General features: G+C 36.3%; 3 protein-coding genes across 3 annotated transcripts; 1 reads left to right on the top strand and 2 right to left on the bottom strand.

Moving 5' to 3' along the window:
- Window positions 1-535: 535 nt before the first annotated feature.
- Window positions 536-8,285, bottom strand: LOC147559468 (zinc finger (CCCH type) helicase family protein). Its single transcript, XM_086661372.1, has 14 exons — window positions 7,722-8,285; window positions 6,838-7,015; window positions 5,864-6,037; window positions 5,494-5,641; window positions 4,828-5,142; window positions 4,088-4,234; window positions 3,807-3,987; window positions 3,288-3,571; window positions 3,081-3,203; window positions 2,595-2,733; window positions 2,242-2,504; window positions 1,964-2,158; window positions 1,298-1,840; window positions 536-948 (listed from the first exon to the last, which is right to left on the bottom strand). Exons 1-14 carry the CDS (start codon window positions 7,879-7,881, stop codon window positions 727-729), a joined length of 3,072 nt encoding a protein of 1,023 aa, XP_086517498.1. The 5' UTR covers window positions 7,882-8,285; the 3' UTR covers window positions 536-726.
- A 5,185-nt stretch (window positions 8,286-13,470) lies between these two features.
- On the top strand, window positions 13,471-13,972 carry LOC147559467 (uncharacterized). The gene has a single exon (XM_086661371.1). It carries the CDS (start codon window positions 13,562-13,564, stop codon window positions 13,925-13,927), a length of 366 nt encoding a protein of 121 aa, XP_086517497.1. The 5' UTR covers window positions 13,471-13,561; the 3' UTR covers window positions 13,928-13,972.
- A 2,441-nt stretch (window positions 13,973-16,413) lies between these two features.
- LOC147559466 (binding protein) lies at window positions 16,414-22,460 on the bottom strand. The gene is made up of 9 exons (XM_086661370.1): window positions 20,663-22,460; window positions 19,392-20,120; window positions 18,786-19,280; window positions 18,578-18,669; window positions 18,409-18,496; window positions 18,215-18,329; window positions 18,005-18,131; window positions 17,734-17,908; window positions 16,414-17,322 (listed from the first exon to the last, which is right to left on the bottom strand). The coding sequence occupies exons 1-9, from the start codon at window positions 22,373-22,375 to the stop codon at window positions 16,606-16,608; spliced, it is 4,251 nt and encodes a 1,416-aa protein (XP_086517496.1). The 5' UTR covers window positions 22,376-22,460; the 3' UTR covers window positions 16,414-16,605.
- Window positions 22,461-22,705: the final 245 nt, after the last annotated feature.

Genomic DNA, 22,705 nt, shown 5'->3' with positions numbered 1-22,705 from the left:
AATCAATATAGATTACCTAATCATCGTATATGTTTGCTTTCTTCATAGTTGGAAATTGTGATTCCCATCAATAAAACGATAATTATAGGTGATAGATTGTTTAGGTAGTAAAATGGGGTCGACCACAATCGGAAGGCTGATGCGGTCCATCTCAGTGGTCGGGACATGTAGAGAGAAAAATGTTGAACTAATGGGAGCCAACCACATCAGTTTTGGAGACGAAAACAAAATTTTAATATGCTTATAAGTTAAAAAAAAACAACTTATATTTTGTTCGATTAAAAAATGTTATACTGAGAGGCAAAAAATAATGTTGACAAGCTTTTGTTTATTTATATAACAATGGTTGGGTTTTCCGCCTGGAAAAAAAAGTTGACATTTTCTTCCATCCATTTCATTCCAACTCTAGTTAATCAAGAAGTTCCTTAAGGGCAAAATACTTTCAAAATTACTCTTCGAGTCAAATTACACTACATTCGTCTTGAGGGTCAAAAATAAAGGAAGAAGAAATATCAAAATAAAATAAAGAGAAATATAGTTAATCTTAATACATTTAGGAACCATTTTTGGAAGAACGTAAACAATTCAAGTACCTTTTTATATTAGTTCAACAAAAAAAAAAAGTACCTTTATATTAAGAAATCCGAAGCTATAATTTATAATATTAAGTACTTATTACCTTTACTAACTAGTTTTTATGCACATACACGATAAGAAAATCTTCCTTCAATCTCTCTGGTTTTTGTATAGTTGTGTTTTGATAATTGATGAGTAGTCTCCAAATTGGAGGTCGCTCGGTGGATGGAGATCGAAGACATATACGACAGGAAGAGATGCCATCATGGGTTTCACCATGGGAATGGTGTCTTTGAACGCCCCGAAACTTGATTCGTCGTATGGGAATGACTCTGTTAAGAAGAAGAACGAATCTCGAGCTAACTTCTCCACCTGAGATACAAAAGGCCAAAAATACTTCATTAGTTATTAGTATACAATCTAAGAAGTCTACTTTGGTTGAGTGGCAACACGTGTGCTTTCCCACAGCAGAGAATGAATCTTGATGTATACATATTGTGTTCAAGTAAGCTCCATCTTTTTGGTCATTCTCAACACGGGGATCGGGTTCAAGAGTGAAACTCGCTTACTTGTTCGGTGAGTGAACATTACCACAAATGCAATTGGTCAGATGTTCAAGGACAAGGGTTGTAGAGGACACAGGGCATATTTTATAAGTGGTGAGTGAGGGAAGTCCTGAAGATGTTCAAAGAAAAGAAATACGAAAGTTTATCAAAATTACCTGAAGATGTGAAAACCGAATGTTGTTTATTATAATGATCGCGCGCAAATCATATAAGGAGTCGCCCAACATTCTGATAGCAAGATACTCGAAGAACTTCCTCAAGAGAGAGCGCTGTCCTTCTGCTTCCTCGTTTTTGTTGACCTCAAACTGGACAAACCATAACACACATCGTACTTCTCTCCACGGAATACTGTTATCACCAGATGTGGATATGATTGTCTGGTATGGGTGTCTCAAGTCGTAGAGTACTCTGACACCATTTAACGTTGAGTCGTCATCGACAGAGGAGGAAAAAGAAAGACTAGTACTTGCTATTATCCCTGTTGGATTGCGATGGTGAGAGAGATGTGAGGAGAAGTGCAAATCGGCATCGTCCAATATCAGAGTAAAACGATCAGGAGTTGCAGGCAGTAACTGCAGAAAACGAGCTGGGTTTGGTTTTCCATTCTCTGGTGCACAAAAACTTGAACTAGAAGTATTGGGTAACATTGGTAGACCAAGATCATGAGAAAAGAAACAAGAGGCTCCATTTCGACATCCCTGCTCAAAACCATCGATCACAAATCATAGTTAGCACTTAGCAGTTCTCTTTTCCTGCAGAATACCATCTTCAGGATATCATCGTAATAAAAAGGAACAGAAAAGACCTGAAAAGTGTGATACCTGGAGAGAGAAAAAAAACTTGCAGACAGGTTTTTGAGCATTTAAGGAATGAGAGAAGGGACATTGGCTGCCCCTGTTGCATGTCCCTTTAACAAAGTATCTACAAAGTGCAGGTTCACCTGTGTCCTGATAATCCGCCTCGTTATTTGGTGTATCCTGATTCCCAGTATCCACTTGTCTATGTTCAGCTATTATCTGTTCAAACGTAACAAGTGAAAAAAGTATGGACATACACGGTAACAAACAATGAACAAGAGCGACAAGAGACAATGAGATACCTCTTTTGTTATAGTTGAAAGCTTCTCGGCAACTACAGTGGATTTAAAGTCATCTTGAGTAACATAAGGTGAAATAAGGCAAGTCATTGTGGCATTGGCTACATCAACACTGTCGTCAGGAAGTGGATCTCCGTCTCTATTAGTACAATATCCAAGGAAACATGTATGCTCAAATTCGTACGGAGAGTAATAAGATGGAAGTGCATCTGATGTAACTAGGAATTTGGGTCGATATCGATGCATTGCAGTTAATATATCTTCATCTGAAAGTCAAACGAAAGACAAGAAGAAATTAAATTCGTCAATCAAAGTTCATGACCTATAGAGGCATTTGCGAGTTATTATCACCGTACATATTTCAGAAACATTATGCAGTGATGTTTGTAGAAGATTGTGGGAGGAACACCATTCTTCTTCAATTTTAGGTGGGAACTTCTCTGTACGTCCATCAAGGTCAAGAAGTTGTTTCAGCTTTTCCAGACGATTCTTATCCTTCAAAAACAGATCACGTTAATGAGATAAGCAACGTTAGATGTTAGAACAGTAACGGGGAAATTAAAACAGGGAAGGAGATTTTTCAGGAAACAGTTAATTCCCGCTTTTCCAAAAATATCACCACAAATCTCCCGGACTTATCTGTTCCGAACTTCCCATAAAAGGGAGTAAATAAAATAGAAGTTTGGACTGACTGAGGATCAACTAATAAGAGCCATAAACATCTTAGAATGTGTAAAATAGGCCCCTAATTAAATATAATTAATATAAAATTGGTAAGTCTGCAATTAGTAAAACTAACATGGAAGAATAAGATGCGACATTCGAGCAGAACTTAAATTTACCTTGAAAACACGTTGCCAAAATTCGTACGCACAGAGGTTACCCATGGATATCAGTTCCTTTTTTCCAGTTAAGACCGTGATTTCACCATCTTCTTCGTAGAAGTAGGAAAGATGTTCGTCAAACTGAAGATTAGAAATTAAGATTTAGAACCAGATAATTGTTTGACTTCACTATTAAGAAGAGCTAAATAACATAGCATGTATTACCAAATTGTCCTGCCCAAATGGACGAAGAATTGGTAGAGGATTTGTGTCCATCATTATACCAATTAGAATCCCTTCACGAAGCATTCCAATAGCACCAAATTTAAGTATAAGCACAGAAGCATCGAAGGACAATGTCATACTAGCAAGCAGCCTCCCGTAAAATGTTGGTTCGTACCGGCCCCTATGAGAGACTTGCTTTTCCAGAGCATGGGTGTCAACAAGCAAATTTAATGCATCTTCCACTACTTCAGGATCTGGGGGATCCATTGCTTTCGACAACAAGACTTGAAAACCAAAACTTCCATGTTAATGTGAATGACAAAACTTGGTTTAAACATACAAAAGCAAACATAAAAACTGTACGTAAAGTATATCAAATATTGTGTTTATAAAGGATGGGCCCCACTTCACCAGGTGTCAGAAAGGAAATGTGTTGCCACAATATTTTATTTGGCGTGCGGTTATGTAGGTTTAAATCTGCGCTAAGCTGAAAAACTAGCAATTCAAATCAATAAACACCTTTGGGATCATTGATGGCCTTAGATTCAGCACAGCATATAAGAAGCACTTGTTGTCTTAGTGATAATCGCAATATAGATGGGCGTTCGTGATCTTCGAACTGATTGAAAAATGACCGAGGTACCAATCGATAAACTTGACCATCACAAGTTCGTCCTGTCCTCCCTTTACGTTGCTCAGCCTGAAGTCAATCGTCACGAAAGAAAACTTAATCAGCTGTTGTTTCGAAAAATCTCTCTTTTTCTTTTGAGAAAGAAATGCATGCAAGAGTCTCTAAGTACCTGAGACTTAGATACCCAAAGAAGCTCCGATGATTCTTTCTTCCTAATATTGTCCCAAAAGACTTGCAATGATCGGCAAGAATCAATTACGAAGGCCACCCCTGGAATAGTGACCGATGATTCTGCAATATTTGTGGCTAATATAACCTGCAACCATAGGAAACCTTTCATAATCCAGATCTCATCTGTTCTTATTTACCATATAAAGAAAATAGAAGAATAAGAAAAGCTTTTTAATTGTCAAAACACAGATTCATAAACACATCACAACTATATAGTTTTAAAGCATCAAAATCCACGATAAGTTGGAGGGGGGTCTGAACACACATTCCCGTTATTCATATGAAGAAGGAAGAAAGATGAGAAAGGAAGAAAAGAAGTGATAGAGATACAATTTTATACGATTAAGCTATTATTCATTCTCTTGTTAAACAAAGTGAGACAAAGTTTACACGCCAGTCTTAATACAAAGTTCAATTTTATTACCATTTTATGTGAACCTCTGCTAGATGATACTAAGCTATCCCAGAGTTTAGAATGTTACCAAAAACGCATTTTTTCCACACAGACGTGTTCATAGATACTCCAAATATATAATCTCTACGGAACTATTCTCACTATTGAACCCATTGCACTATCAGAGAACCCCCACAATATCAGTTTCCTACTTTCATTGTGTACTTCAGAGTTCAGACATAAAATAATGTGATAATACTCACAATAGCAAGTAGAATATTTACCTTTCGGTGGGATTTGCATATTTTCATAGCCATCAGAGACTGCTCAGTATCAATGCTGCTGTGAAGAATGTGGATTTTGAAAGTTGAACTAAAGTGCCTTAGAAGAACCCATTGCTGCACTAATGAATAGTACGTTGGAAGAAAAACCAGAATACTCTTCTCAATGTCAGGTTCATTTCGATGTATGTGCAATACCAACTCATGAATGAGTTTGTGCACTTCAGGGTTTATGTGGGCATCAGACGATCTGGCGCTAGGTCCAGAACAATATGTACTCAGCAAAGATTCCGAATCTAGCCCAAGAAATTCGGTAACCTGGTCAACAAGCAAGAAACTAGAGTTATCATTAATATTCCTACTGAGTTAACAATAGTGCCAATAATTGAAATGCACGAGAACGTGAAACTTGCTGAATTTGCATCGAACTTCGATAAACAGCAGTCTCCATTGGAAAAGACATTGTGCAACCAGTACCGCCAACAGTTAAAAAAACAGCATCGTTTGTGGAAGGTACGGTAGGTTATGGTTCAAAAATTAATGTGCCACATGAAAACCAATTATAATCATGGTGTTACAACTCAAAATCACAAAAAATAATGAAGTAACAGATATGCATTTATTTGTTGTCCTTCCATTAGCGACAGGAAAAAAAAAGGTGATGATTACCTGTTCAAGATATGAAACTCTCCGTTGAAAAATTGCTTGCTGGTTGGAACTTGGGATGGCAAGTACTTCAACCCTCTCATCCCTATTGAGGTCCTTGAAGTAATCCCTATATCTTCCAGTGTCTGCTGTAGCGGACATCAATACCAACCTTGAATACAATTTAAAATTATTAGATCCAAAAAACAATCTAGAGATTTTATCCAATATATAAAGGACAAAACTCAATCTAAAGTTGGAGAAACTTAGAAGTTGATAAAATTACTTAAATGCACATAGAAACCAACTGTACATGATCAAGTTGAAAGGTACAACGAGAAAAGGTCAAAAGTAACAGACGTAATGCAACATGCAGAAAGAAATAATTGCTAACCTCAAATCCTGGTGTTTAAGCATAAACTGCTTGACGCAAGCAAGAACAAGATCTGATTCTACAGATCTTTCATGGACTTCATCGAGAATTATAACCTTATATCTGAGTGCAGCAACCCCTTTGTCTCGCATTTCATCCAACAAAACACCCGCAGTTTTAAAAACCAGCCTAGACCTGTAACATGATATGTTCATTCAGTTAGCCATTAGATAAAGAATATTATGCAAGTGCTGATAGCCTGATACCAACCAAAAACCACATGAAGAAAATGATGTGCTAGTCACTTATCAAAAACAACCTAAAATTCCGAGTTCTTTCCATCATTTCCGATCTCATGTATGTTTATCCATAACATAAAATGACAGGCGGAAAAGGAATCGTGCAGAGTTCTACAACATAAACCTTCTAGAACTTCTTTGGATTTCGCAATCAATTTGGCGGCTTCTGACTTCACAGAGCCAAAAGTTGTAAGTTGAGTGAAATAAGCACACTCATTCCGTTATATTGGTCTCTCTCTCACTATCCATTGGAAGAAAACTAGAAAAACAAAAAGGGATTTGAAAAGATACAATTCCCTTCTCTATTTCATTAAGTACAAAAATTATATTTCATTCTATTTTTACTTCTATTCCGTGTTAGTTAAGTGAAAAGACAAGTTAATTTATCTTCTCGTCAGCATAAACAGAACTATATATGTATAAAAGTATATACATGTATAGAAGTAATTTGGGCCGTGGCCGTCCTTGCTCAAATCAGGACTTGGTTCGGGAACGTTTGCCTAAAATGTAAGTCTGGTTCTGGTTGATCAGGTACACCAAACCCACATCCAACCCCTTATTTTACTGGCATTTATCGACTATGATCAAGAAACACTTGCAACACCCAATAGCGTTTGAAGAAAAACACTTATGAATGAGGAGAAAGTAAATGATAAGGATGGCACTTGGAAATGTAGGAATAACCACACTACATACCCTGGTGAGATGACCTTAGAGTGACCAATATGATATCCAACTTCACCTCCCACATCACATCTACGAGCTTTCGCTACCATTCTAGCAACAGCTACAACGGCAAATCTTCTAGGTTGTGTACATAATATAGGTTCCATGCCTTCCTCGAGAAGAAACTGCGGGACCTGAGAGCTCTTCCCTTCAATAGACAAAAAGCAAATAAAAGTAAGAACGTAAGAATCGGGTATAACTGAGTGCAAAGAAGATAATTAAGACTTCACGCACTCCAAATTTAGCGTATTGAATCTCCAAAGTACATAAAAGCTGTAAGGGAATCGGTGAGTACGGAAGGGAGGTTAGAGTTTCCGCAAACTATTACTTCACAATCATTAGTGAACCAAAATGATACAATTGTAAGACAGTACAAAAGGCTGACATATTTCCAAATTACTTATTATGTCTAAAGTTATCACCTAATCTTCCCAAAAGTATCTCATTTCCATTACTAACAAAACCAAGTACAATAAAATCTAACTCAAAATCATCAAAGTAACAAAACCTAAAAAAAAAAAATAACTTTCAAATTGAAAACCTAGATTGATCCCCCTCAAAGAGAAATTCTTTCCCAATAAACAGCATGACTAGTATGCAAACATAAACTTTCAACAACAAACATAAACAAAAAATAGATATCACTCAATGTATAAATCCGATCATAAATCACACAATTCCAACCTACCCAAATCTAAAAAAATCACATAAAACAAAACCAACTATATCACAAACACCAACTAGACTATTCATTCATTTAACCTACACAGAACAACCAATTACGACATTCTGAAACAAAATAACCAGTTTATGAATGAATCAAACTAGTTAGATAAAGAGTATAAGATTTTTACCGCAACCAGTCTCTCCAACGATTAAAGTAACGCGATTTTCTTGAACTTTTTCAACAATTTTATCTTTCATCGCCAGTATAGGAAGAGAAGCAAACTTGTTAGTAACAGATGAGAAAGCAGAAACTGATGAACATGATGACGATGTCGGAGAACTCGTCATTGTTTGCTGATACTACTACTGATGACGACAATTCCGATGACGAAGAAGACGATGACGATGAAGACGATGACGACGACGAAGATTAGCTTAGCAAGTAAGATTCGAAGTTACGAACGCCAAGAATCCCTCTTTTCTCTCACTCTCTAAATAAAATAGGATTTCCCGCTATTTATAGCAGCAGACTGCAAACCCGAGCGGAGGAGTCTGCCCCTTTGGTAGGACCTCTGTTTTATTTGGAAAACAACATTGTGGTATATACTATTATACACGACTTTTGGTTGACCTCGGATTGTCCTGTTTATTGTTGAAAGACTATGGATTTGTCCTTAGTATTTGAAATGAGGTCTTTGTTTGTGGATAGTACTAGATACCAAGTTATAAAATGTTTCTCATTTTAACAAGTCTAGATTCAGTTTTTTATTTCCCTTTAAAAAAAAGATTCAGTTTTAAATTTTGTGTGATTATATTGATTTTAGAGTTATAAGTTAAAAATGAAAATAATTTATGTTTTAACATACGCATTTGATAGGATTTTGTCTTTAAATTTGTCACGTTATCAAATAGTTTTCTGCTTAAGACAATAATATATTTTCTATCTTTAATTCATATAAACTTTTATTGTTAATATGTCAGAAATTTTCTTTTCTGTTTTGATAAGTTATAAATTCTTTTAATTTTTAATAAGTCAATATTCGACATCCCTCCTCCATTATATCAATTTTAAGTTCAAAATCTTTTCCAATTTAAGAAGTTAAAATTTGACTTTTCTCTCTCCTTGTACCAATTTGAGGGTTTCTTTCTTTTACAATACTAAAGAGTTTGATGTCTCAAAACCACATGACAATGATGGTGTGATTTTGGTGATGGTGGTGGCCATGGTGGTGGTAATAGCTATGGTGGTAATGATGGTGGTCGTGGTGCGCACGCCACTTGTGGTGATGAACGCACAATGATGGTGGTGATGATAGAGGTAGGGGTGGGTGTGGGAAGTAGTGGTGCTAACAGAGGTGTAGCGGAGAATAGACAAGAAACACATAAATTTGGGTAGATTGTAAAGGAAAAAACATTAAGACACGAGTATTGACTTTTATGACGTGAGTTTTACGGTATCTAAAAACTTAGCATTTTTACTACGATAGTTAGTTAATTGTCATTCTTCCTACGTGACTTTAAGCAGCCAGAATTGCGTCTGACGCTGCTTATACTTTTGTTATCAAAATATTAGCTTAGTTTCAATTAGATTCTCCCTTTAGATTTTTTTTTTCCCTTCTCTTTTTGCTCATTAATGATCTCTATTCCTTAAATTCAACAGACCTCCAACAAATGTCCAACTTGTTTATTTTAACTATGATCACCATTTCCACAACAACTCTAGAAAACATCGCCCTTACTACCTAATTATCGTACCTTCAACATTACGAATAGGAAGATGATAGTGAGAAAGAGATACAAACACAATGAAACTTAAAGGTACTCTTACAAAATAAGTTAACAATTTATAGATAGACAGAAATAACATTGAGTCTATGTTATGCAAAAAATAGAAAGAGTTAAAAAATCACCTTCATTTAGTGAAATGATCATCTTCTTAGGACTTCTAGTTTAGAATCATATTATGATGATGTGGCACCAAGAATTTTTTGATTTTTTTGAACGATCTCCAATGCAAAATTCAAATTGAGTTCTTAAGATGACATGATATCATTTAATTCTAAAATTTCTTAAGAAGAAACTCAATATTTGAGATTTCTTTTGAAATTGACTGATGAGACACTAATTATCATTTGTGATTTTTTAAGTATATCGCGTATTGATCAGACACTAATTATCATTTGTGATTTTTTTTATCAACAAATGTAGTTTAAAACTGACTGATGATATGTGATTTATGAAACATGAGATTCTTAGAACAATCGTCTCTCTTTGTGGTTGTTAACTACAAATTCCAAATTTGCATCAATTGCATGGGTCTAGGTCGACAGGAAAGGGTATAGTTTACGTTGTCCTAAACGAGAAGTAAACTAGGGCAGACACGAAACACGGGTAGATTCTGATTATTATACATAGCTAATGACTCTAGCTAAATGAGAAACTCCTAGTTTGGATCCCAAATAGTACTATACTCATATAATGGCATAACTAAGGATACGACAATTCAGCTTAAATGTGGATTAGCAAGCTAACATGTGTGTACCATTTCTTGGGATAGGGAGTCGCTCATGTCATCATCTGTTTTTCTTTAGATGTTGTGCACAAAGCTATATTGGTTTCAATTCGATATGATTTGGAAATTTTATTTCAGTTTCTACGAAGAAACAGGGTTTAAAAAGAGAAGCGACATCAAATAAGAACAGCTGCAACGATAGCCAAAGAGGGTGTCGAAAAATACATCACTAGAACCTCAATTGCATGTAACGCCTTTTGAACCTCGAGAATGAAGGTGAGATTCCTAAATGTTATTTTGTTGTTGTAAATGCATGTCACAAATTTCTCTTTTGGTTAAGAAAGTGAAATATCTTGGTTTCTTTTCAAACGGCGAGCTAAATTTCAACCTATTCTTGCATGGCGACTTTATAGATTTATGTTGAGTTGAAAACCTCTATTTTGATGATTTATACGGGAATAGAGAACAACATCGGTTACTATTCTGATCATGCTAATTTTAATATGGTATGGATGAAGCCTGATCTCGGCCTAGCCCACTGCAACCCACTTCACTGCGGACTAGGTTACCCCATGCCGGAGGAAGAATTAGACCAGACTGAATCAGGCTGCAGGGATGTCAAGGGAAACCCGTAGGCACCCGAGGGACACCTTTGACTTCTAAGTGCAAGCTCCAATTAGTTAATGTGGATGAGAGGATGAGCTTTATCTAGTGAAGTAGGTACCCACCTCACTTGTGGGTGCCCCGTGGTCTTAGGTTGCAAGGCGATCTACGGTGCGTATAGAAATTCGCAGACATCAAGACTACAGGCACTCCTAAATTGGTAGTCCCAAACCCAATGTAACTTAATGATGCTTTCTAAAGCTTGGGGAAGGGTTAGGCATTAGGACTGCCTATAGAATTTTCTATAATGTGGCCTAGTAGAGAGGAATTTCAAATCTAGAAACTATTTCTCTATGAGGATTTTGGGTAAGGTTTCACTTGAGCTGATTTTTCACTCTTGTTATGTTTTGGGAGGTTTTACCCATTTTAGTGAATTTCTATATTCTACCACTAATTTGGGAACAATTTGTTTGGATTCAAAAATAGATAGTTTGACATCGACCCTTCCAGATGAACCACACCGTGGACATCATATCACAACCGACAATGGTATATTTGTCGAATCTCTAAGCTTCCAGTTTGCTATCACTCTCACCCACGCTCTCTTTAAACAAAAGAGATAGTGTAACTTCATAGAGGGCGTGACACCATCCATCTTTCTTCTTCTCTGTTTCATTCCTCTATCTAATGAATCGATCTTATCACATTCTTTCGCAGATAAAGAGGTGGATAAAAATTTCTTCACTTGTTTCACCTTCGACCTCTTTTTGTCGATTAGGGGTAGATTAGACCTATTTTTATCGATTAGGGGTAGGAGAGATTGGTAGTTGATAGTGGGTATGATGATTTAATTGTCCTTGCCCTAGAGATAATCTTTTTCTAATAAAAGGGGATTAGTGCTTCAAAGGGGATTAGTGATTTATGAGATTTGGCATCTCTCTATGGGACCTCGGGAGCAGCCCTCACGTTTTTCCTGAAGGAGATAGTCAAGGACACACTTTATTGCCATTGACGATTAAGCCACCTAAAGTGACCTTTCTTTCCCATCCACCCAACTTCACACTCATTATGTTATTTTTTCGCATAGTCAAAATAAGAATGAGATAATATGGTACGAGTGTAATTTTATGTGATCAAATTTAACAAACCCTTACTAGGTTGAAAGGGAGAAAAAGAATCTAATATTCGTAGAACATTATAATCCTATGTTTTAGTTAGCCGTTTTTTTTAAAGAAATGCAAATTATATATATTCAATTTATGACATGCAGTATAAAAAATAACAATCACCGTCACATTTATAAGTTGTTTATAGTATACATATTCTTGTGGACGGTTCTATTTGGTCAGTGTGTTACTGTGTTTCAAAATCAACAAAAATAATTTATTTTGGTCGGTCTGCAAGTTTAACTTTATTTTGTATATAAAATTCAGTAATATTTACATATCTTGCTTTCTTTCACTAAGCAAAGAAGTTATAAAATTATTAATAATTTGCTTTATTCAAATTATGTGTTATTTTAATAGATTTGGTTTACAAAAAAAAGGTGTTAGGCACGTGCCAAGTTGCTTAGGTGGAGCCAAAGTGTTGTATGCCCAAATGCGCTCATAGGTGGTGGGAATGGTATATTCGGGGATGGTATAGTATGGGGTCAGGATTCTATAGGTAATCGCCAAACAACCTATAGTCCAAAAGTGATAGTCAAGATGGGCCATCTTGGTACGTTAAGATGGTGTTTTTTGTGGACATAGTTAATTGTCTCAAAGTAATATTGTAGTTTTTTTTTTTTTTTTTTTGTTAAGAGATAGTAATATTGTAGTTTTGTGGGTGAGAAAATACGGGAGTGTTACAATGATAAAATCCTTGACATGATGAGTCATTTTCACTAAAAGACTAAAATACTTCAAAGTTTGATCTGAGCCGTTCTTTTATCCGTGTGATTCATCGTGTCAAGAATCTTGTCAAAGATTCTTTGTACACTTAGTATTCTCCGAGAAAATATGAAGTGGGATAATGAGTTGCGTTTTAAATTACTACAATTCTTCATTAATTGTACACTTAGTATTCTCCGAGAAAATATGGAGTGGGATAATGAGTTGCGTTTTAAATTACTACATTTTGGTATTAATGTTTGGTGGAAATGCATTGAGTTTATGTTGAAACTCGTGATAGATTATTTTCAGTTTTCATTTTGTTGGCACAATTCTTCATTAATTGTGAAAGAGAGTTAGAAAAAACCTCACTTCACTCATCACTATCATAAGAGCTTGGATATAATAAATCTCAATTTCATAGTCTATGGAAGTTAAAACTAATGTTTGTAAAGGAGATTGTTTTTTTTTTTTTTTGATGAGAGCAGGAGATTGTTGAGATAATAGAAGAAACTGAGAATGGAAATGATTTTTTATTCGTACAAAGTTACTAATCTAATGAATACTTTTAATTTTGTAAACACAAGGCATCATGCCTACACGTGGAAGAGAAGACTTCATGTCTCTCAAATTTCTAATGGTCTACTTTTTCGTCTCCATTTTTTATTTGAATGCTCTAATTTAACAAATACTAGTATAAAATTTGAAGAGCCCAAACCAAAAACCTATACTTTAAGCTCACTATTAAGATACCAGTCCTTTGGTTTATGTCTACCTCTTTCCCACCTCATCACAAACACATTTCACCCTCTAAAACCCAAACTTAAGGGGAAGAAAGAAAGAAAGAAAGAAAGAAAGAAAGTTGAGAGAGAGAGAGAAAGAACATAGTAAAAGAGAAAGAAACACAAAGAGTTGTTAGAGAGGAGAGAGAGAGAGAGAGAGAGAGAGAGAGAGAGAGAGAGAGAAGTAAAGAGTTCATAAGGAAAGAAGAAGTGGGGAGTTTTTAAAGAGAGAGAGAGAAAGAAAAGAGTAAAGAGTAAAGATGATAGATCAAGAAAGAAGAGGGGGAGGAGGAGCACCACATGGAATACTACTAATAGTAGTAGTTATACTAATTGTTATAGTACCCATGTTATTAGGAGATGGAGAAGCTATAACTGAATCAATTTCAGAACTATTAAGTCCAATTGGTTTACTTTTAGTACCAATTATACTTTTATTACTTATCCAATTTCTTTCCTCAGATCGTGGTTCTTTTCTTTCAAGTATTTTCTCCACTGCTGGTACTGAACCCGATTCTATTCACCGTCTTAGTGGGTCTCCGGTAGGTGTTGCTCTTTTTCTTCTACTTTTACTCTTTCTTTTGTACAATCGCTTCTCTTTGTTCGGCTCCGACGATGACGAATAACAACCCTTAGATCTAAAAAATATGTTTATAGAGATATTTAGTTGACATGATTCTCGGATCGTCTGTTGATTTCTTATATAGGCTAGGTTGGTAGAATCTCGATCGGTTTAGGTGGACGGACAGGATTTAGGGAGAGAAGTGGGATCTATTTCTCTTTCTAAATTATGTCCGTCTACCTGAACCGATCATGATTTTACCGATCTAGCTATATAAAAGTAGATTGGTTTTGTTTTTGATTATCTGTCGTTCATGGTTGGTTTTAATATTTTCGAAATTAACTAGATGGATAGGTTCGAAAATATGAGAATGAACTATGAGGTGACCGTACAAATGAACCATTTTTATCTAAAATAATGTAATTTTAGATAAAAATGATGTATTGTGTGAATCAAATGTCAACTAAATGTCACTTTGAATATGTTTTAGATTTTATTTATTAACTTTTAGTATAATTTTGTGGTTTTGATAAGGAGAGGTGTGTGAGATTACTTAAATAGTGTTCCTTGTCTAGCTAAATTGTTAGGGTTGAGTGATAGTACATCACTTGGAATGGTAGGGATGTTTGAGGTTAAGAAAGAAGATGAGAGAAGTTTTGGTGTAATGGTAAATTTTGTGGAATTTGTATTTGGTATGTAATATGAAGATTGTTTTTCAATGAACATAATTCCACAACTACCCTTTTAAGTTTTGTTTTGTGATATATTCTTTATAATGGTAGCAAAGGCAAGTACACTCTCCTCCTTGGACCACCTATCTGATGGTCTGCCCAAAATCTCTATACAATAATGAATAAACCGTCTACTAATATTATACTTTATACTAGTAGTTTAATGCACTGATTCCATTAACTTATCTCGGTATAGTCTTAAGGGTTTTTATACGGTTGAGGATGTTCTAGCGATACTGGTCACGGCGTTAATTCAATTCACGATGATTTCATATCTCTAGAGTGGTCTTAAGAGAGTCTTTATATGACTTCTAAGACTATGTCTTAATGATAGCAGTTATAATACTAATTTAATTTATGATGTATTCATATCATGTAAATGTAAGGATTCTTAGTGTCAAATATGAAAAAAAGATGGTGACAGGCATAGAGGAAAAGAAAAGAGATTTTACTTTCACACTTTTTAAGACTTCTACTCTACTTCCACTCAAATTTGGTGATGTTTTTTCTTCGGTTTTTATTCTTTCCTACACGAACACATGGGTCGGCATATTGTCTTCTATTGGTCTTTTATTGGTATTTACAGTTAACTTTAAGATTTTCAATTCATTTAAACACCTATTTGTTACTTCTGCAAGAGAAAATTGTTATAAGTTAGTTTTGTTAGTTTTCTTTCTTGTATATAAATGTTTAGAGAAGATTTCATTCCCTTCAAAAATTTCAATTCGTATAATGAGAAATATAAACGTACTTTTGTAGAAATAATGAAAACAAACATTTTATAAAGCACCATGCTTTTTGGATATGAATGTTTGGAGAAAAGAAAACTTCATTTCCAAATAATCTGTAGTCCCCAAGAGTCAAACTCTGCTTATAAAGAAATTGAATGGGCATCTCAATCTTTTCAATTATAAATATATATTTTTTTTTATGAAAATGTAAAAGTGAAAATGCAAGTTGGGGATTGGTGCAGAGTGGGGTACATGAGGGAAAGTGAGTGAGGACCACATGATGCATATATGGTTCATGTAATGACTCTTCTCTCTATATCTGGCTCTTTGTTTCTCTCTCTAGATCTCTCTGGTTCAGGTTTAACCTGCAGAGGGACTGACAAGAACAGCAGAGGTTTAAATCTGAAGTTTTGGTTGGTTGATAACTAGACCCATATCCTATTGTCCAGGGAGGGACCAATTATATATACTGTATAAAGCAAGCCCATTAGTGTTCTCAACTTCCTCTGGCTGAAGAAGTCTTTGCCATCAAGTTGCTTGTTTAGTGTTTTACTTTATTTTTGCCCCATCTCAACCAACTTCAAGTCTACTCCTCAAAGGGTCACATAGATGACCTTGAGACTAAAAAAACTAATCCAATTTATCATCCTTGTATGGAAGATAGTCATCCAATAATATGTTTTAGGTGGTCTCTTTTCTCATTCTCCTTGTGTGATATCTACATTTTCAATTGCTACAGATATTTTTCTTTACTTTCGCCGCCTAAATCTGAATCAACACAAAATTTTGTTTCTTACCAAAAGAAAGAGCCTACTTATAAGGCTTTGAAACTATTTGGATGGTGCTTGTTTCTTTTTCATTGTTCCCATCTTTTCTAAATTTGAATCGTATTAGTTTGATTTATTACGATGATGAGTATACTAATCATTTTAAATTATGAACTCTTAATTCGGACTTATTTTGTGTCTGATTGAATATCAAAACAACCTGAATCAACCATTAATACCCTTGAGTTTCCGACTAAGACTCTGATACCCCATAAACTTCAAAACTTATTAAAAGCTCTAAACACTCAGATCAGCTTCAACTTTTTTATGCAGAATCTTGTTTTTACTATCTAAAGCTCTGAATTTCTCTATATACATACATTGAAATGAAAAAAAATATTACATAAAAATGAGTTATTTTAGGAAAAGATTACATGAACTATGAGCTCGACTACAAAAACTCGCTTTCAAGCTACAACTAATTCTAAAAACGTGTATTTAGTAGTCAAGAAACTAGTTCTCCTCACCTAAATCAAATGTCTCTCTTCTCCTCAACGATTCAATAACATGGCGTGGTCGATCTCTAGAAACAGCTCTTCCTCCCATGGAAGACTTCAGCTTTGGTTTACTAATTGAATTGAGTTGTGGGGTGGGGGTTCCTCGGTTCACTTCCCTTAAAACAGATTTAGCAGTTGCTTCAGCTGCAACATCAGCCATGACAGAGGCAACCCTTTCCGGGCTTACCCATTTACTGGCTAACTTACTTCTCATATTCTGTTCATCAACATGCTTGGATGAGCCAGGTCGAAGCCCCGGTGGTGAGCAAAGACTGTTCTTTCTCTTCATGGTAGTGACAGCTTCAACAATGGTGGATTTTGTTTTGACAGCTTCATATTTTTCCATATCGTAAAGTAGTTCCTTCCGGAGTTGCTGGTCGCCGATTAGTATGTCATCAATTTCATTTTTGTAGTCTTTGAGAAGAACTCGAAGGCATTCCATTAGACAACCTGTAAGGGGACTTCTCTTGCTCTCTAATAATCGCTTTAGCTCTATAAAGATGGGGATTGCATTTTGGATCAAATTTTTCTTGGCTACTTGAGCGACCAACTTCCGTTTTGCAGCAGAAGCAGCATCAGCGCCATTACTTTCTTCATCTATCTCTGTCTCAGCTGCTGCTCCTCGGTTTGATTGAATTCTGATCTCTTTTCGGGCTAGAATTTGAAGAGCATCCTGTTATGATCATCCATTCATTCAATTGTTTAACTATATAAAAGATAACCGGCACGAAGATGTATGTGCATGTATGCTATATGTAGGCCAATGGTGAATCTTGTTTTGCTGGCAAGTGATAAAATCTATATCTTAATAAATAAAAAAATTGAAAACAATTAAGAAGCATTATGAAAATAATTTGGTTTTCTATAGCTAAAAGGTTCAAATATCAATATTGTTGATGACTTTTGTTAGGTTGCAAATAAGGATTTTTCATAAGATTTTCCAAAAAAACATAAATCCTTCATTAATAAAATAATATTTTAGGATCGGAAAAACATTAAAAAAAAAAAAAAATCGTATTAGGGTAGAGACTAGAGAGAGAGAGAGAGAGAGAGAGAGGTGCTTCAGAAGCATGTCCTGAAGTACCTGCAATACTGACTGAGCAGTGACATCGTCAAGATTTAGCAAACCATCAGATGCAGCAGCAAGAATCTCGGCACAAAGTTTTGCAGAAGTTGCCAACAGGTGCTCCGGAGCCATTTGTTTCAGTAAAGATACATAGATATGCATCCTTTGGGACTTCGATTTTTCGTCATTCCCTCTACAACAAAACAAGATTTAAGTACCATGGAACCCAAGTTCTCTCTCTCATACAAAGTGTTCTTCGTCTGAACTCCAAAAACAAAATCATGCACACCTTATTGCGAAACGATGGTTCTCAGTTCCAGATGCTTGTGATCCGCTATGTCCAGCATGAGCATGACAGTCATTTAGAACAAAAATAGCTTCCACAAAGCTATTATATGCCAGAAGTGGTGCTTTTGCTGCATATAAAATTTCGAGCATGTCAATCAGCGAGTAAACGTATATATAAGCTGATCTTTACGAATTGTGTTAGCCTCCTAACCTTTTAAGATATTTCCGAATAGGAAATCGGCTAGTTGCCTAATTTTTTCCGACTCGTCAACTAAACACAAGAGAAATCTAAGAAAAAGAACTCCTCTCCACTTTACATAGTCCCTCTGCCAGAAAGATTAAATTAGAAGATATCTCCAACGAACATTATGGAGTTATTAGAAATTGAAAGTAGGTGTGACAAACCTGTAATAATCTAGAGAGAAGAATGAATGTTTGCCTTCTGACAACTTCACATGGGTCGCGTAAGCAATTAGTGATCTTCGATATATAACTGAGAAATCAATAGGGTAAAAAATCATTAGAGTGAAAATGTCAAGAGTAGCTTAAACTGTTTCATCTCCATAGGCCTCACCAATCAACTAATGCAGTGTACCGAACACAAAAATCAGTCATCATCACCACAATATTGTTGCGCAGGGCTGCACTGTCATTCTTTTCGAGCTCCTGCAGCACTAGTTGTTCAAGACATTATGTATTGCACAAGTCAACAAGTAGAAACACACACACAGATATATATATATATATATATATATATATGTAGAGAGAGAGAGAAAACCAACTTGCACAAAAAGAGGAATATAACGCTTCGCAAGCTTTCCATCTGCTAGGCAGATCTTGCCCATTGTTAGCCAAGTTTGAAGATACAAGGAAGGGGCCATCTGCTTTATAGAAGCTATAGGACTGGGTAGTTTTTTCGTTTTTGGTTCAGAGCTCCCTGAAGTGATGATGGACTGTAAACCCGGAATAATGCCCTTCAAATCTGCCGTAGGGCTAACCATAATCAGTGAGCCAATAGTATAAACTGCAGCAACAGCTTGTGATAATGACCAAGAGGTAGCTGAAAGGTTCTTTCCCTTCTTATTTGAACTTCTAGGTGGTGTTAGAAAGCTACTGGCTAAACTTGTCTTTGAAACCTCTGAGACATATCTTTCAAGAATTTGCAGAGCTTTAGAGAGCAATTGGTGCACCCACTTCAGGACGAGGATATCGCCCTCTTCGGGACTCGAAGCCTTCCGCTTGCATAAAGTTCGGAGGGCTTTCACATGAGCATTAACCTTCCAGAAAAAGAAAGAGTAGAGAGAGACAGAGAGTGAACAAAATTAATAAGGCAAATGGTGTAAGATTGACCAAATTGTAAATAGTCAATAAACAAAGGCAAGATATACCTCTGTGGGGTGCATATTGAAATCTTCAATTCGTTTAAGCAAGTTATGCGCTAATTCTGCAGCAGGCTCAGGTGGCAATTCAATAGCAACATTAGAAATAGTCTGCAAGAGATAAACACGATCCCCAGCCCAAGCGGCAGAAGTGGGTTCACTGCCCTCAAACTCCTCTGGAAAATCTTCTGGCACAAAGGGGCTCCTAACCTCACTGACCTCAATCTTGTCAAGAAGCTGCCAGTGATGATGGAGGAACTCCCAGCCCACTGTTTTCGGCAGAAAAGCAGATACCTCTGAGAGAAGAAACCACGCACCAGGAGGAGCTGTCCATTTCTCTATTGGTCTCGACTGACTTAACCAGATAGACTCCGAACTCTTTATGATATTCTGAAGTGAAATAGCAAGAATTGGTTTTATCCTTTTCTTCTTTCCTAGGCTTGCACAAATCTTCTTCAAGCAAGGTGTCACCTCCCCATCACATAGGCCTTCCAGCAGATTAAACACACCTTCAGGAAAAATTGACTCGATCTCTTCCTTGAAACTTTTTTTACCGGAAAAAGTAGATTTGCTGTGACTGGAACTTCGGGATCCAACTTTTGAGATCCTATCCAAGACAAGTTCAAGAAATAAATTCTCACATTCCTCCTGAATGCTTGCCTCATTATCAGCTATTAAGTGTGGAACAGAATGAAGCCACTCCACAACAACTCTTTCGTCCAAACATTTCCTAAAAACCTGCAACCCAGTAAATAGTCCACCGTAAAAGTTCAGTAAAAGAAGCACAACTGGTAGAAGTTCATAACTAAAAGTTCGATAATTGCTATTACCGACATAGGTAGGAGCAGAAGTAGGAAAGAATTGAATAAGTTCCCTTTTTCGGCTTAAGAGATGGAAATCATCATGAATGGGGATTACTAATGAGAAAGGACTTAAAATGAACTTTCACGATCTACTTCAGGCGTGTAGATGGCAATAATATCACGACCAAAAATAGAGTTGACCGAAATTGGCATCTATTGCACAAACCAGAATACAGAAGGCACCGCTAAAATCACATGCGCCAGCCTAGTGAAACTGCCAATAAATCAGTCTACTCTAACTATGAGGACCAAAAGGAAACTACTAGTTAATCTGAAAATGCTAACTTGCTTAGCCTCTTTCAAATATTTAACTATACAATCACTGCACTTTTTGATTATTCAGAGGAACAATCCAACTGTAGCTTGTTCATTCAACACATAAAGTAAAAACAAAATGAAACCGAAAGATGTATCTACCTCCGAGAGTGCGGAAATTGCTGCTTTACGGATGCTTACGAGCGGGTCGGAACAAGCAACGCCCATGCTCTTGAGCAGTACTTCATCGACCGCGTTTCCTAAAAGACAAGTTGATTTTGAAATAAGAAGAAGAGCCGCTTTCCTAACAACCGCTTTCTCATCCAGGCACCTTTTTCTCAGAATTTCATTCAATCCATCCACATTCCGGTCACTACCATTCTCAAGCCTCAATATCTTTTTCAGTTGAGCCAAACTCCCAACATCACTTGATAAAAATCCCACTACCTGTGCGAGATTAGAAAGAGCCCGAGCTCGAATTCCTGCAGCTGAATCAGAACATCTCTTAAGCATTACCTCGAAACACTTCAACCCCCACCAATCAGTACTCTCATCTTCAGCATTTACCCCTAATGGATCTGGTAATGACATCAAAAGGTTTGGGATTAAATCAACAGCCATTAGCCTAAGATGAGCCTTCCCATATGTCATTTTTACCACATAATGCACAAACGCAATTTGATCTTCAAATTCCATTGCTTTCACAATCTCCATTATAGATTCTACTGCAGAAGCACGAGGCTCCGATTTCTCAGGCGCCTTATTAACTAAATACCTGGGGAGATAAATAATTGCTTTCCTCACAGCATCACTACTCTTTGCCATGACTATCATCTTACCAGTCACAAATCTCATAGCAGAAGTTCGAGCTTGCGATTTCAGTAAAAGGATAGCGGGCGATAAACATTTCAATACTTCAATAGCTGTAGTAGTTTGATCACCATGTTCAGGCTTTAAAACTCCACTTAAAATTCGAAAACAAGTATCCGATAATCTATGATAACTTGTTGAATTCTCATAAAATTCAAGTGCAGTTATGGGTATTTCAGCTATAGTTTGAATTAAAGACTTTAAACTATCAGGAAACCTATTTAAATGAATCAAACTAAGAACTGATTCTAACCTTTCAAGAACAGGGAATAAAACCCTAACATCAAACTGCTTTCCGTCGTTATCTTCTTCATCATCATGGCCATTATCTTCAACTTGATTACGAGAAACCCTAGTTTTTCCACCACCACCACACTTTTTCTTCCGTTTAGCTTTGTGGGTTCCTAAACCACCACTATTATCATCTCCCTCAAGTGATTGATTTGGTTTATGACGTTTGAAAGATCGTCGTAGAGATTGAAGAAGAGTGAGAAAGGCTAGGGGAGTGAAGAGAGTGAAAACTGGTGAATTTGGAGATAGAAGAACTGAAAGATAAACTTGGGAAGCTAAAAGAGTGAGATGGGTAGGACCAGAATCCATTGAAACAGTGAGAATGCGAAGAAGTGAAGCTGGAGATAGGTTTTTTGATGCTAATTCTTCCCAGAAATGTTCAATTTCTTCAGTATCGTTGGTGTTGATGATATTGCTGAAAAGGGTTTTTAAATCTAAAAGAGTTGATTTTGAAATTGGAGTTGGGGAATCTGGATCGTTTGTACTTTGATGGGTTTCTAGGTCAAAAACTATCCGAGAGAGCACTTCGTCCATGTTTGATTTGCTTCTCTTCTCTCCTCTCTCTTCTCTCTTCTCTCTTCTCTCTTCTCTCTTCTCTCTTCTCTCTTCTCTCTTTCCTTTCCCTCTTCTTTTTCCCCGTTTTATCTTCGAATTTTTGGGGTTCCCGCCTCTGAAGGTTCTTGTAGAGGTAAAATATAAAGGGTGCCTGTACATGGACCATTCGGACCCTGCTTCTTTTTGCTCTTCCCACACCGCTAAAGGCTAAAGCCATTAAGCCAATGACTCGTATCTATAACTCTATAAGGGTATTTTTCTTGGACCAGCAAAGTCCGACATTACCGGACTTCTTTCAAATATGAGGGAATCGATTACCACTTACCAACCACTCGAAATCAACTTAAAATTTAATAAATAAAAAAAATCAACCTAAAACTAAGAGCATCTCCAATGCAACACTCAAATTCTAAATCTTAGAGTGCTACATAAGATTTTTAGAGTTTCTTTCTTAAAATCCATCTCCAATGCAAGACTCAATATGAATAT

The sequence above is a fragment of the Eschscholzia californica genome, unplaced genomic scaffold, assembly GCF_041429995.1.
Source record: "Eschscholzia californica isolate CP2 unplaced genomic scaffold, dmEscCali1.0.p SCAF_2, whole genome shotgun sequence".
Lineage (NCBI taxonomy): Eukaryota > Viridiplantae > Streptophyta > Magnoliopsida > Ranunculales > Papaveraceae > Eschscholzia > Eschscholzia californica.
Note: the sequence above shows the minus strand (reverse complement) of the source record. Positions and strands in the feature narration are given on the sequence as shown.